The sequence below is a fragment of the Asparagus officinalis genome, chromosome 7 (genome assembly GCF_001876935.1).
Source record: "Asparagus officinalis chromosome 7, Aspof.V1, whole genome shotgun sequence".
Taxonomy (NCBI): Eukaryota; Viridiplantae; Streptophyta; class Magnoliopsida; order Asparagales; family Asparagaceae; genus Asparagus; species Asparagus officinalis.
This window is the reverse complement of record NC_033800.1, coordinates 52994724-53010922: the sequence shown is the minus strand read 5'-3', so window position 1 is coordinate 53010922 and position 16199 is coordinate 52994724. Positions and strand designations below refer to the sequence as shown.

The 16199-nt window shown below is 37.1% G+C and overlaps 1 protein-coding gene and 2 long non-coding RNA genes across 3 annotated transcripts; 2 read left to right on the top strand and 1 right to left on the bottom strand.

Moving 5' to 3' along the window:
* On the bottom strand, window positions 965-2600 carry LOC109849135. The gene is made up of 4 exons (XR_002249003.1): window positions 2200-2600; window positions 2046-2133; window positions 1530-1976; window positions 965-1461 (listed from the first exon to the last, which is right to left on the bottom strand). It is a non-coding gene; the product is annotated as an uncharacterized LOC109849135 (long non-coding RNA).
* LOC109849136 lies at window positions 8294-13441 on the top strand. Its single transcript, XR_002249004.1, has 2 exons — window positions 8294-8333; window positions 13338-13441. It is a non-coding gene; the product is annotated as an uncharacterized LOC109849136 (long non-coding RNA).
* LOC109847150 lies at window positions 13520-15245 on the top strand. Its single transcript, XM_020416396.1, has 2 exons — window positions 13520-14225; window positions 14488-15245. Exons 1-2 carry the CDS (start codon window positions 13520-13522, stop codon window positions 15243-15245), a joined length of 1464 nt encoding a protein of 487 aa, XP_020271985.1.

Below are 16199 nucleotides of genomic sequence, written 5' to 3'. Positions count from 1 at the left end.
CTCTTCAACTGTTCGATAAAAAGCCCATACAAGAACTCTCAAAAGTAGGTCCAAGATATTTACACTTGCAAGAGATATGGTTAATTTGTTGTCCCTCCTAAATTTTGAATAATGAAATTAAGAATAAAAAAATTATCAACAAGCACACAGTGGAATATCAGTGCAAATGAAACCTTGTCATCAGTTTGGAAAATTATAAAGCTAAAGGATTCCAACAACGATAATTATTTGTTAACAAGTCTTAATGCACCAACAAACTTTTTGTTTTCTTATTCACATTGCTATTTCTGCATGTACTTGATAATCACCGTCTCCATTTCACCGCAGAATTGAGGGTACATATAAATCCCCATTTCTTGATTAATGAAAGAGAATTAGGGAGTATCTACCGTACTCAGACAAATTTTCCAAACAATCATATTTGGACTTTTAATTACACAAAACCTCCGGTTTCCAACTTAATTAGAAAAACCGACCTGGTTTCAGCCCTGTCGCTGAAACCAGGTCGGTTTTTGAATTTTTTTTTTTACGAAACTTCACGGGAGTTGAACTCCCGTGAAGTTTAGCATAGTTTTAAACTTCACGGGTGTTCAACTCCCGTGAAGCTTAATTTTTTCAAAAATCTTCACGGGAGTTAAAATCCCGTGAAGATTTACACTAACAACATACTTCACGGGAGTTCACCTCCCGTGAAGTCTGTCACAGGATTAAAAACTCCACAGGAGTTCAATGAACTCCCGTGAAGTTACAGGGCAATTTTCCCAGAGAATCGCTCTTTGGGAAATTTAGACTGCAACTTCACGAGAGTTGAACTCCCGTGAAGCTGCAGGTTTTACAAAACATGCACAGGCTGCTGTGCTGTGCATGTTTTATATACATCTACCTATTTAACTCATATATACAGCTATTTACCTATTAACAACAATTACTACAATATATATATGATTTAAACACGCACGAATCAAACAATACTAAAAAAGATCAAATATCAAGCTATAATTGATCCACAAAAGTATAGTATTTAAAAATTCACACAAGTTACAAATTTTAACAAAATAAGTTCAAATACAACCCAATATAGCTTCTCTCCTTCCTCTCCCTCTCTTCCCCCTCCCCCTCGCTCTTCCCCGCTCCCCGCGTTCCTGCCGATGAGTCTTGACTATTTTGAGTATCCGGTTGTGTATGAGGCTAAGAAGTGCCGGCTCCATTAGCATGCGAAGTGCCGGCTCCATCGGCATGCAAAGTGCCAGCGTCATCGTCACGTGACCGTCGACGTCGAGTGTACGCCTGCCTAAATGATCGAGACCTGTCCTCACGGCCTGTGAACTCGTCGACGTGAGTCTTATGAAACACCTGCGCTATGATCTTCTTGATCCTGCTGAGGAGTCCTAACGCCACCTGATCCTGAATCTCAGGCACGGTCGCATCAATATCAGCCTCAATGCTATCAAAAGCACGGACCTGTAAGGTAAACAATTTATTAACTACCAACTCAAGAAAAAATGTTATAATTTAGCTTAGAAACTTACGTAATCTCTCTCGTTCATCCCACTATGGATGTAACTGTCTGTCGGTGGGCGTGACATGTGTCCAGCTGATGGTTGTGGGTCACGCGTGATCCATCTACGTGTGATACCTTAATACCAACGCATATACACGGTATAGTCAACAGCTGTGGGCCTCGTATCCTGGATGAAATCTCACCTGTGAGCCCACTTGTCTATGTAGGCCGCACGGAATATGACCCAGTCCGTATGGTGCAAAGTAGGTCGTCGCCGACGATCGATCTGCCCGACAGGATCTGGCACATGCTGCGAGAGCGTAAACTGTCGTAACACACGATCAGGGACATGCATCTCCACGATCTTCCAACAAATCAATGGAACTCTGGCTCTCCACAAGTCGGGAGTATCTCCACAGATGGGTGCAAGAGAATGCATATTGAGCTCCGACGGTGTATAGGATCTCCACTTGCACTGAAATAAAATAAAACATTTATCAGTATCAACAACAAAAATATAATATTTATAACGACTTATATTTACCTGTTCATGTTGGAGGCCATCAAGCTCATTTCGATAAAACTCACGATGGCGCGTCGCTGATCGGTACCTAGCGTACCGCACGTTATACCTATATGCAGAATAGAGAATATATAAGTATAAATTCAGTACGAATAAAATTTGTGTACAATTATACCTGTACGCCAAAGGAAACTACCCCTGTAGGTCACGGTGCATAAGTAAAGTAAGGCGTCCAATATGAATACGCTCCCATGACCAAATCTGTATCAATGTGCAGCATCCATTGAATTCTTTATTCTACATCAGGGATACTCTACCCAGTTCTCGATACAAGTATGCCAGCACCGCATTGTACCACGATAGTGCGCCACATACGACAAAATCCTCTAGCAATGGCAGTCATTGTGCATGTACAAGAGTCTTGCTCGCATCAGGAAAAAGCACGCACCCTATAATGTGCAATATGTACGCACGAGCATAGAACTGAAGCGTCTCCATACTGGCATCCTCTGGTATGTCGCCCTGAAATGTCTGACGAAGCCACGATAGCTTCATCGCACCACTCCTCAAGTCGGGAACCTGTCCAAGAAGCCTGTACAAGAGTCTTGCTCGCATCAGGAAAAAGCACGCACCCTATAATGTGCAATATGTACGCACGAGCATAGAACTGAAGCGTCTCCATACTGGCATCCTCTGGTATGTCGCCCTGAAATGTCTGACGAAGCCACGATAGCTTCATCGCACCACTCCTCAAGTCAGGAACCTGGCCAAGAAGCCTAGCACATACCTCCGACCAACTATAATCATCGGTGCTCGTAACTGCCGGCCCATCGATCCGAAACCCAAGTATGACGACCACGTCCTGTAAGGTGATGGTGCACTCCCCTATATGCATGTGAAAGGTGTTGGTCTCTGGCCTCCACCTCTCAATCAGTGCAGTGATAAGCGGCCAATCAAGCCTACTATATCGAACCGTCGAACACTCCCGAAAACCGGCCTAAGAGATCAGCTCTTAGAACTCTCGCATCCTCAATGACCCAAGCCGAATGGCTCTGGGAATGCTCGATCATGGTGATGTCTGGTACGGGCTGCACGTCAAAAAGAATTGATTAAGTATAATGCGAAAAATTAAAATTAGTGCCAATGCTAAGGAATATATACAAAAGATGTTTTACCTGTCCTGAGCCAATATGGTCTGAAACGTGGCTCGCCTGGAGGGTCAAAACGTCGGGGCGTATCGGTCCCGGATCCATAATGAATATAACTGAGAATTATATTAGAAGACAATGCTCAATGTGTTAGATCTTTTTGAAACCGCTACAAATTACAATCGCAAATGACATACGAAAACAAACACAGATCGAAACCGCTACAAATTACAACATCAACGCCTAATCCTAACTGGACAATTATTTTTCTTATGGCCCGGTTGATCGCATCTACTACACTTATTTCTCCTCCTAACTCCTTCACGACCGTCATCTATACAATTTCTATTTCGTACGGAACGATGACGCCCCGTCGGCCTTTTACACAAATGAGGTAATATCAGTAGCCCGTCTTGTGTCCAATGTCGACTATCATATGGTGGACGAAAACACTCTTTGTACGTTTTTCGATAGTTGTAAATAGAATACCAAACCGCGATGAACTCATAATGTGAAATCCTCGCACCACCTTGTAGATCAGAACAAGCCGCGACAACATGTGAACAAGGAATCCATTGTAATTACTGTACGTTGCAAGTGCACGTACACGAGTGATCCACTAACATGTTAACTTTGTAGGAGCGATTTTCTCTATGTGATATTCCCTCAATAACCTCCCATTCATTAAAACTGTATCCGAGCCGCTAACATTTCATCATTCTTCGGTGTGAGCTCCGAGCGAATACACCAAGTTCGCGACGTCGTGAAAGAAGTTATTAAGTCTGTAAAATGTTTTAGCAACTAGTGACTGTATTAGCATACCGCGTGCTCCCCTGAGCACGCCATTGAAACTCTCTAAAGCGTTCGTAATCATCATACAGAACCGTCTCCCGCCATCTTCACATAAAGCCCACTTATCAACATTGTGTGGTCCCAAACTAGTTTCGATCCAATCATGTGCAGCTCGAGATATAAACTTAATCCTCTCTCGTATTTGGTCATAAACTAATTTCTGTTGCACAGCCGGCTTGCCAAAGAAGATCTTGAACCTGATCGTTTCCATATTTCTTCTTGAAGTTGTCCCTAATATGTCGCAAGCAATAACGATGTGCATGTGGTGATGGGAAATAACGTTGGAGTGCTCTTGGAATTCCTTTCATCCTATCGGATATGAATGTAATCGGCCGCGCCCCCACACTCAGGATATGATATCTAATGCATGTAAAAAACCACGCCCAATTCTCTGTGTTTTCAATATCAACCATTGCAAACGCCAAAGGAAACAAATCGCCATCCGCGTCAACTCCGGTGGCAAAAAGCAAAACACCTTTGTACTTGCCGTATAAGTGGGTGTCATCAATGCTAAGAAGAGGACGACAGTATTGGAAACCTCAATACAAGGCCCAAATGCCCAAAATACACCCGTTCGTCGTTCTTCGCCATCAAGAGGGTCTAATGAAACTTCATATACAGTCCCAGGATTTTCTCTTTTGAGTGCTTCAAGATAATACGGTAAGATTTCATAAGATTTGTCCTAATCCCCAAATATTTTTATCATCGCCTTCTTCCTAGCATTCCAACACTTATTGTATGATACATCCAAGTTGATCGCTTTATGCACTAAAAGACGAATATCTTTCGGTCGTAAATCAAGATCCTCCCTCAGATACGGTAAAATCAATCGATATATAAAAGAAGAGGACACATGCTTGTTATTCATCTCCAATTGAGGATTGCTACATGTGTGGACTCCGTTGTACGCCGTGATTTTGAAATGCCCACCTACTCTTACACCCGAACGTGAATTAAGCTTCCAAGGACAATTCGCATTCCCATCGTAGTGTCCACCAAGATTTTCATCTTCACCATCTTTACGATAAAAACAAACCGCATTATAGCTTGTTGTGTTATTTTTTGTTGGCCTAAACTTGACATTTTTTACAATGGCATACGAGCGAAACGCATGGATCAATTTCTCCTTACTCTTATAAAGATTTCCCTTCACGAATGAGAAGTCTTCGCTGTATCATGACCGCTATTAGTGCTAATAGGAACAATTTCCATCACGGAGTTATCAATCCATTCCAGTGTTTTCAATGCGCGAGGCGCAATGCGAGGCGCAAAGTATCTTTACGCGCACATGCGCAAGGCGTAACGCGATGCGCGCGCCCGAGTGATGCGAGGCGCACACCACACACATAATATTTCAATATATGTAATCAAGCATGAAAGAACATATTTTTAGAATTTACATAAAAAATATCATGATAAATAATATCTTGCTACAAAATCACAATATATTGCCTTAATTTCTAATGCTAACACCCAACATAGTAGCAAATTTCATAAATTTTCAAATCAAATGTTAAATCAAGACTTATATCCAAACTAAGGATTAGTAATGGTCCTCAATTGAAGGTTATTAAAAAAGCCCAATGGATTTATTTTGTTTTTTGGGATATGGAATATCAAGTATAAAGACTCGATTGAAATGTTAACAAAAAAAAACTATATGAGGAAATGCACTACATGCATCATACACAAAGTACGAATGTAGGCGAGGCGCAAAAGGCGCTGCTGCATCAGATGTGGGGCGCATCGCCACCGTCCCGCATCGTAAAGCGCATGAGGCGCAATGAGGCGCGCGCATTTGAAAACACTGATCCATTCTTCTCATTGAAGTTCATCGGGCAGCGGATCCTCTAAGACAACATACTCATTATTAGCATAACACCCGTCAATGTGGTGGTTGTCCCCTTCATCACGATCTATCAAGGTCATGCTATTAATTTGTAAGCCCTCCTCTTCATCACCATTCTCAGATTCAACACTTGCATTATCTTCTTGAACTCCCGTGTTAGTATCGACCGCATTCGAAGTGCCCACAAACGAAAGACCGCTCATATATTGTGATTGTGTCCAACCTTCATCTTGTTGAGGAGATAAAAAGCCAACGGAATCAACATCAGGGTCCTCCAACATGCGGGAATACATTCCGTCATAATTCAACGATTTGCCCAAATTCCTTTGATGTTTTTTAATGAACAATTCGATCGAACGTTTCTCGTCATGTAAGACTCCAATGAGACTCATATCGTAATCACTTGATATTTGAATGTCGTTTGTCCTGTTCTCCACAATAGGATAATTGCAAATAACATTGAGGTAATACCCACGTGAGTTGGTTAATGTAAGTTTGTGTAATTCATTAACCAACTCATCGAAAGTACACGATTTTATTATAAATAACGGTCTCGTCACACCTCCTTTATAAACGAGCATATTATTTTCGAGGTAGTTATTTTTCCCATCATACGACATTCAAATATCGATATACGAGAATAAAGAAAATATATAAAGTTGTTCAAATTATATATGGTATAATACTCATGAGTCATACTCTGAAACTTTGGGAGAGGGTAATTGAGTAAAGACTAAGAAAAGAGACAAGTTTATTTGAAAATCAATTTGGCTTTGTGCCAGTGAGGTTAACTACTATGTAACCTAACATATTCTGAGACAGTTGAGGGAGAGATATAGAGAGAAGGGAAATGATTTACATATGGTTTTCATATATCTAGAAAAAGCTTATGATAGACCTAGAGAGGTAATGCGTGAAATTTAAAATAGAAACATGTATCTAGTATATATATTGATGTGATTAAAGATATGTATAATAGAGTAACAATTAGGGTAAAAACTAATGAAGGAGAGGCTAAACTGTTTCTACCTTTCTACTTTAAAAATGATCTCTCTTCTACTTTAAAAATTATCTCCATTCTAGTTTCATAAGTTACATTAGGGATAATCTGTGGTAATTAATTGGTGATATAGTGTTAGTTGATGAAACTAGAAAATAGATAATTTTTAAAGTAGAAAGGTAGAGACAAGCTCTTGAATCTAGATGTTTTAGAATTAGTAGAACAAAAACAGAATGTATAGAGTACTTCTTTAGTAAAACTAAGAAAAGAAAAGAACCTATAGTACATATTGATGGTTAAAAAAATCTAAAAGTAATAATTTTCGCTATTTAGGATCAATCATTTGGTATGATGGTGAGATTGAGGATGATGTTGTTTATCGAATCAGATCGGGATGGTTTAAATGGAGGAATGCTTCTAGAATTTTATGTGATCGTAGAATACCAATGAAACTAAAGAAAAAATTCTATAGGATGGTTATAAGACCAACAATGCTTTATGGGCCAGAGTGTTGGGCAATTAAAAAATAACATGTGCAAAAAATGAGTGTAGTAGATATGAGAATGTTGCGATGGTCTTGTGGGCATACACTAAAAGATAGAATAATAAATGAGTGCATCCGTAGTAGATTAGAGGCCTCCCATTAAGGATAAAATGAGAGAATCGACTAAGATGGTTTAGTCATGTACAACACAGATTTCTTAGTGCATTGGTTAGGAAAAGTGATAGTATTATAGTTAATGGGGTTATGATATCTAGCGGTAGACCTTAAAGAACTTGGTTGGAAGCAATTAAGAAGGAAATAATTATGTTTAACTTAACGGAGGAGATGTGACCTTAAAGAACTTGGTTGGAAGCAATTAAGAAGGAAATAATTATGTTTAACTTAACGGAGGAGATGTCCCATAATAGAGTGGAATGGAAGAATATGATTCATGTAGACGACCCCAAACATTTGGGATAAAGGCTTTGATGTTGTTGTTGTCGTTGTGGTACTTAATTGGTATTAAAATTGAATAGTTCACACCTTCCAACTTTTGATGTTTCACTAAAGCATATATATATAGTGAACAGTTAATGGTTTTCTATAGTTTCCAATCTATTTTGTGCTTTGTTATGTGTGTTAAATACTTGCCAATATTCTCTAGCAACGACCAGTAACAAATTAATAGTAGTTTTTGGAGAACGAAAGGAAAATATGTTATGCTATTAAGAAGTATCTCAGCTTTTCTTCTGCTGCATATATATGCATGTGCACTTAGCCATATACTAAGCATTTGCATGTAATCAGCTCCTTAATAAAGAAGGTTTCATCTTGTTTTGTGATTTGTTAGTTTTTACTACTGTTAGGAAGATGTTTATGCAACTCCTTTTCCTATTATATTCATTTAAATTAAAATTGTAGCTTATGCTTCTCTTTCTCTTGCACAGGGAGGCTGTCAACTGCCAGCTCTGCAGTGGTATGTATTTTGATGAAATTTCCATTTGTGATTTTTGTAGCTCTGCAGTGGTATGTATTTTGATGAAATTTCCATTTGTGATTTTTGTTCACACCTATATCAAAAGGCTGTTCAAACTGGAATTTTTTCTTGTTCACACCTATATCAAAAGGCTGTTCAAACTGGAATTTTTTCGTACTTGCCTAGTATTCTTGCTTGGTTTATTAAGTGCTGTTATGTATCACATGTGTGTTATTTGTGACTAGCTGCAAGGACATGCCGATATACTTGTGTGTTGGTTGCAAATAAAATTGGATATTTATATGCATGTGAATGTCTCAGGAATCCAAGTATATGAAAGACTCGATGATCCATTATACTTTTGTTTGAATCCTTCAGGTTCCAAATTTTGCTGATTAATCAAAATCATTGGAGTAGGTCTCTCCATGCTATTATTCTTTCACCGGGAGCATAATAAACAGTAGGTAGTGTCTTTTTAGAAATATTAATTCTTAAAACATGTGCTTTTTTTTGGGTTGGGGTTTCCAAAAGGAAAAAAAATCAGTACTTTGGGTCTTAGTTTGTGCTTTTCTTACTTGGACATAAAGTGCTCTTTTAAGTACATAACATTCTTCTGCTTTGGGCCACCATCTGGATCTGGAGAATTATGAGGTAGTCATATCCGATCTTGTTAGGTGTTTCAAGTTCATTGATAATGACATATTTGTTCTCGAGTTTAAATAAAAATACAAACATATCCCCGTTTTTATCAAAATGTCAAATTGATACCATGCTCTATATGTCAAAAAAGTTTTTGACATTCCCATAAGCCAAGTATAATGTTGAAACTTGAAAACTGACTTCTAAATACTATTTTTACTACTTTCTATTAATTCAGAGTGCCAGAGTTCCTTTTCTTCCAAAATTTAAAGAAAGAAAAATCCTTTTGTCGAATCATCTCCTTATAATTCTTCCCTAATGCATAGTTTTCCCTTTATTAGAAAACAGGTGAGAGTTCTCTTCACATTTCATTCTTTTATAATGTAAACCTGGGAGTAGCTTGCTTCAAGAAAACAGGTGAGAGTTCTCTTCACATTTCATTCTTTTATAATGTAAACCTGGGAGTAGCTTGCTTCAAGATGTATGTTTATATTATTTTAATATATGTCTTGTCAATATTGATCTCCTCTTCTGAAATAATGTCTGATACATTTTAGTTTGTGGTATGATATGAGGCGTCAAGAAACATTGTTAGCTTAAAATTTTTAGGTTCATGTAATCACTAGTGTTTAGTATATTTCTCATGATATTTATTTTTCTAAAGGTATAATGGTTTTATTATAATTTCATTTCAGATTGTAATTTGGTCACTTAATGAAAGATCTTTTAGCTAAAAAAGGTGAAGGTGCTATTCTGCTTCTATCCGTTATCAGTTAGGTTTTAAAAGAAAAAAATATTTTTGGTTGAAAGATGGTAACTTTAGAGATTTTAATGAAATTAAAGATTATCTTTATTTGGACTAAAAAGTTTAGATTGTTTTATCATTGTTACCCAAGTTTATGAATGATGTTCTATGAGCATAAATCTTTAGCAGGAAACCTAGGACCAACTGAGCTGATTTTATACTGGCCCCTTGTATCTCATGGTTCTGTATATTTCCACTTTTCTTTCCAAGTGTTTTGCTAAGTATGTTTTCAACCCTATTATTGTAAGAAACCACCAGGCACCACTGACATACCTACCAGCTGCAAAATGAGAGGCTTCAAGCTGATGTCATAGTAGAAACATAATTATTGGAGGTATGAAACATAGACCAATTCACATATCTTTAGTGTTCTCAATGATTTCGGGAACATGTCGGGCGGAAAAAATCCATATCAGATGGCGGAAATCAAGGATATATCTGAGATATATAATAAATATTGAGTAGTCACATCAGATGATGTGTATACATGTCATAGATGTGGAGAAAGATGTCATCTTTTTTAAAACTTCTTGCAAAGAATATGGCCTAAATTGAGCCTAATTCTTTTTTCCAGTTATTTACATAAGCAGATTTTTTGTTTGTTTTGGTTTATACCTCAATTGAACTATATGTCTAAACCAATTTTGTAAACCAAATAAAAGTTCAAATCAATATTGCAACATTGATCCGAATCAATCCATATGCTCCCATTTTTAATAATATTCCAGCTAGAAGCATACATGTACTGTAATGTGCTTCTCCATGGGTATCTGGTAGCCATTTATGTAGGGGTGTAATCGGCAATTTGACAGCATAGGCAATACCCAAATAGAATATTATTTCTAATGCCACAGGATATGACTGATGAGCTAATCTGTCAAAATCCTATGTTGGTTCATTGGGACCATATAAACCCATACCTAGAACCCCTATTAAAAGAAAAATGGAACCCCCCGCGGTGTACAAAATAAACTTTGTAGTCGAGTATAAATGCCCCCCCCCCTGTGGATAAAAGTAAGTAAACAGGCTGATTTTTTGAAGCTGAAATGACACCAAATATATCTGGAAAATCATAATATGCCAAAAGCGGTAAAAGATACTGAGACCGGTATCATTTTGCGGCAAGTCTAATGGAAGGACATATCGGCCGATACAGCCATGTGTGGAATATTTAAAACAATGCATATCTTTTAGGAAACCTGGGAAAAGCCAACACTATCTGTGGACTCCTTCCCCCTTGCTCTTGCATTATTAAAGTCCTGTATACGGGTTTTTTCTTCTTCAAAGTATTTTAAAAAATTATGTTGTCGTCATATTGTACCAAAAACCATTTCTACCTTGTCTGATGAACACTTAAATCCAGATATAGATATCCTTAGTTTTGATAAAGAACTAGCCTTTTTCTCCCCTCCATCTTTTGACATCTTTTATCATCTAAACATTCTCCCATGACACAGAAATTGGCTATTATGAAGCTCCATAGCAGAATTTGACTAAGTTTTTATGATTGAATCCTATCCATATGTTAATGCTCTTAGTCATGTCCTACTAACTCAACTATGAACAAGAGTGAAGCTTTGCATAAATGCTTGAGGGCTAGCTGGTGGTAGGTAGACTTGCCTTTTTCAGATATTCAAGTTACGGAATGCAGCACAACAACAGCCTTCTGGATTTCTGTACTGAATAAGGCGAAGAGTCAAATGTAGTCATATCCCCATGATAAGTTATGACCAATCATTTTGCACTCACCTTGTTAAAGACTGGTTTGAGAATGTGCTTTCTTGTTATTGTCATGCTACAATAAAATTCACATGCATAGACATAGGCACTGTTAAGTTCTCATATTCCTTTTTTTGTGTTTTTTGCTTTACACCTTCATTTTGCCTACTTGGTCTATGGGCAAGAAGATGAAGTTATTTGAACTTTTGGCTCTTAGGAACTCAAAGTAGTACAGATAAACTTGAAATAGCCAACTCTATCTCCTATATATGTATGCATGTATGTATTATCTCTCTCTCTCTATCACATATTTGTAGGCTTGTTGGTTGATTTTTTTTCTTTTCTTTTCTTTTCTTTCTTTCTTTCTTTCTTTCTTTCTTTTTTTTTTGTGTGGGAGGGGGAGGGGGATGTTGTGCTGTACTTACATCTGTCCTTTACCATTTTACATGCTTTCACTTCCAAGCCGGTTGCTTGCATTTTGATTTTGATCTCATCATCTCCTAGGAGTCGTGTTTCGCACGTAGTCTTCCCCACCTACCTTTCCTATGTACACTACTCTATTATCCACTCAAATATTTTGATTCTTCCCGCTAATTTTGCTGCCTCCACAATTCTGGTCACTATGGTGCAGAATTTTTTTGGTAGTTAACTTATAGGGTTTAGTAATTAATGATATGGAATAACTAAAAAATATTTACATTTTATTACTTGGACTACATCCCTTGGTTTAAGCTTCTGTAGATGCTTCTTATAATTCAATATAATCTTCATTATGATATTTGTACATGCATATGAGTCCATCAAATTAATTTACAAAATCCTTTGTGCTAGATGCATCGATTTTTATTTGGTGTTTCTGCATATATACCCCTCAAATCTTCCATATTTGCATATTTACTTTCCGAAGCTTGGTATTTGCAAAATTACCGCTCAATTCTCTCACATTGAGCTTTTTTACCTCTCTTGCTTAAGAATTTTTGTTTTTAAAGAAGAAAATGTTGCAACTTTACATTGTACCATTTGCAAACAAATATTGCTACGCGGGAGGGTAGAAAAACCTAATGTGACCGAATTGGAAGGTACTTTTGGAAACATCAAGATTTGAGGGGTACATTTGCAAATATGTAAGGTTTGAAGGGTATATATGCAAAACCCACTTTTATTTTCCATAAACACCCTGCCAGTTTATTAAAAATAGCTAAATCATGTTTTTCTCTTCATGATTTTTAAATATAATATTGCGAAGGGGTAAACTTACCTCGGTAATCATTTACCACTTTCTATAATTGTTTTCTATATGCCGAATAGAATGCGTTTAAAAAATATACTTCTACAATCTGTTGTCCGAAGAAACCAAACATACATATAAAGAAAGTGGATGCCACATCAGCCGCCACCTCAACTTTCACATTTGTCCTTCCCATTTTTCCATACAAGATTTGCAAAATAGATAGTCGAGGGCGACTGCTTTGTCTTCACTTTCTATTTTCGATCTACTTTTCAGTTGCCAAACAGCCCCTATGTGCTAAAACTTGTGTGGAAATATATATATATATATATTCTGTTTCGTGATGTGTGTGTGAAACCATCATAAAGCTTCACAGTAAAACTTGTAGATGGTTTCATTGAAGTAATTTTATGCCCTTTCATGATTAATTGATGTCTATCCTGGCATATTTGTCATTATGAAATCCCAGCAGTACTCGGACTTTTTATTTCACTAACACCTGTTCTTTTTCTTCGTCATTGTTCTATTCCAGTTGAATCCTTGAAGGTGCTAATCATATGGGTTTGGTGAGTCCGAGATTATTATTCCTAACCTGGTGATATTTCTTTAACAGGCTTTTTCCATAGGAAGCATTTCAGAGTGCCTAAAGGTGTTGTAACTACTTCTTACACATGCAACAGATGCAAGGATGCAAAGACCATGAGTGGGAAAGATAAACAGAGAAAAACTGAGAAATCAAAAGAGGACACGACCAACGTGAAAACAAAAGAAGAGAACATAAATAGTATGAATTTGATGGACAGGGAAATAAGCACTGTTAATGTTACAGCCAGGGGCAAAAGAAGTGTGATGTTAAAAAAGGAGATAAAAAGCAAGATTGTAGGAGATAAGGACAAAAAAAGGGGCAAAAGAAGTGTGATGTTAAAAAAGGAGATAAAAAGCAAGATTGTAGGAGATAAGGACAAAAAAAGCATGAAAGTTGAAGAGAGCTGCAGAAGAAGCGAGAGAGTAAGACAAAAGAGCATAGGAAATAGGAAACTAAAATCTCAAGGACATAAAAAAGTTTCAAAAAAGAGAAAAATATCTGAAAGTAAAATGGTAGAGGCGAAAGAGGATAAAGGGAAACATGTTGTTACAAAGATTAAAATTAAATTTAATGGCCCTAAGAGAAGCGAGGAAGGTATATCTGAAAGAACAAGGGCTAAAATTAAATTTAATGGTCCTAAGAGAAGCAAGGAAAATAAATCTGAAAGTGCGAAGTCTGAAAAATATGAGAATGGAATCAGTTGGCGTAAGAGGAAGAGATCAGTTGTTCGTTTTTCTTACTGGCTGAATGGGCTCCTATGGACACATAAGGCAGTTACTGAAGGACAAAGTGATTTTAAAGAAAGAAATGTAATTCTACCTTTTCAACAGGATCTGATTACAACACCGTGTTGCTGTCTTTGCCATCAAGAATACAATTCTGGAGTTATCTATATTAGTTGTGAGCGCTGCCAAGGTAAGTGATTTTTCTGTATTTCCAAGATTCTGGTTTTTCATATGCTCCATAAGATGGGCAGCTAAGACAGATTTAGTTGTTAATTATAGCCTAAACCTAATATAATTAATGAAAATTTGCCTGTCTCTGAAAGTAACTTATTATTATCTTGGATATAGTTATCTTTGGATCAAGTATTGTCACTTTTATCCAAAAAGCTATAAGCTTTTTTAGGCACTATAAAGCTTATCTTATTTATTACTTTTATTTCTGTCAAATGCAGGTTGGTTCCATGGAGATATATTTGGCCTGGCTGTTGAGAACATCAATCACTTGATCGGGTTTCTATGTCACAAATGCCGCATGAGAGATGAACCTGTATGTCCCTTCTCAGATGGCACGATTGGTGGTGCTGAGTTAGATAGAAAATATGAAATTGGGATGAATGTCATGAGTAATGAGGGCCAAAATGATGTAGATCAACAATATGGTGATCCTGTACTTTGCAAGCACGGATATTTGGATGAAGATTGTTTGGCTAGAGTTCAGAGTAAGGACCGTTTTGATAAGTTGCAAAGAGAGAATGTTCCTGAAGAGGAACTTTGCTTGTCCTCTAATTCTAAATTAACAAATGGACACCTTGCACATCTCCAACAGAAGAATAATTTTGAAGAGTTTCGTAATTGTGTACGTGAAGCTTGTCCTTCTATAATTCAAAGTCAAGACCATATGGATGAGAAGCAAAGGGAGGATGTTACACTACATGAAGAGGAACCTTCTTCGTGCCCTAAAAGTGTATCAGAAAATCTGGACAATGTCCAGTTACCTCAGGTAGAAGAAGCATATATTTCATCTACCAAAAACGAGAGTGTAGTTGAAGTAGGAGTTGCTTTGCCTGAAGCACAGGAGGAGTTATATGGAATGATTGAGATCCCTGATCCTGGTATAGAAGTTGGTATTCACAATGACTCAATTAAATTTGACCCGCAGATAACTCTACCAGCACTAAATTTGGATGATGCTGATAGGGTTACGGGTTAAATTCATATTCATTCTTGTGAAAGCATGTAATCTCATATCGGTGAGATATTTATTCAAGTCAGAAAACCTGTGCATGGTTATGATTTTCCTTTTTGGTTACTTGTAACCTGGTCCTGTGCATTGTTTTAATGTACTGTTGGAAAAAAGAAGCAGTAGAAAACGTTCTCTTTATATTGTGCAAGACGTTTCGACCCAGGTGAGCATTCATTTTTTACATTGTGCCTTTCTTTGTTTGAAATATGGCAATTGCAGGTTGTTTCTCATCCATTTTTTTCTTGCACTAGCTAGTTGCAGTGTACCTCCTACTTTGATGGTAGAATCACTTTTTTTGCGGTTTGTTTTCATAAGTAGTTCCACGTGAACTTGCTTCTGCAAGCTGTCAAGCTAATTAATATTGGTGTCGATCCTGACTATGGGGAGCACGGTTTCCTATAATATCGAAGTGAGTATTGTTTCTGCCTGTTTTTTTATCTTTATGATAATTGAATTTATCTCATGAGGGCATGGTTGCTGGTAGAGGTTCCCAGATTCACATTATTCATCAACTATTCATAACGTGTTAAAACTGTTCTGTTTATCAAAGGATTCTGATCTGCTTGATTTAGCCCTCCATCAATGTATATTGTGCAACCTGGGCCTAAAATTAATGTTTCTTTGTTTTTCTTTGTAAATAATTTTATGTGCAAAACCATATGGCCAGCTTGATGATCTTCTAGGAATAAGACTGTAAGGAATAAATTTCAGATAAGAAGAATTGCTCATTATGTCTGCTTCAAATTGAGAGGACATTTGATTTTTTATAAGTTTTTTTTAGTAAATTTAAATGTCTTCTAAACTTTGATGATCGGCTATTTTATTTTTCCTTTTAAACAATGGAGCGAGCTTCTCTGTGTTTGCATTTTGGTTGATAGACTGCTGTTTTAGACTATAATGGTGATGAATGCAATTCAATAG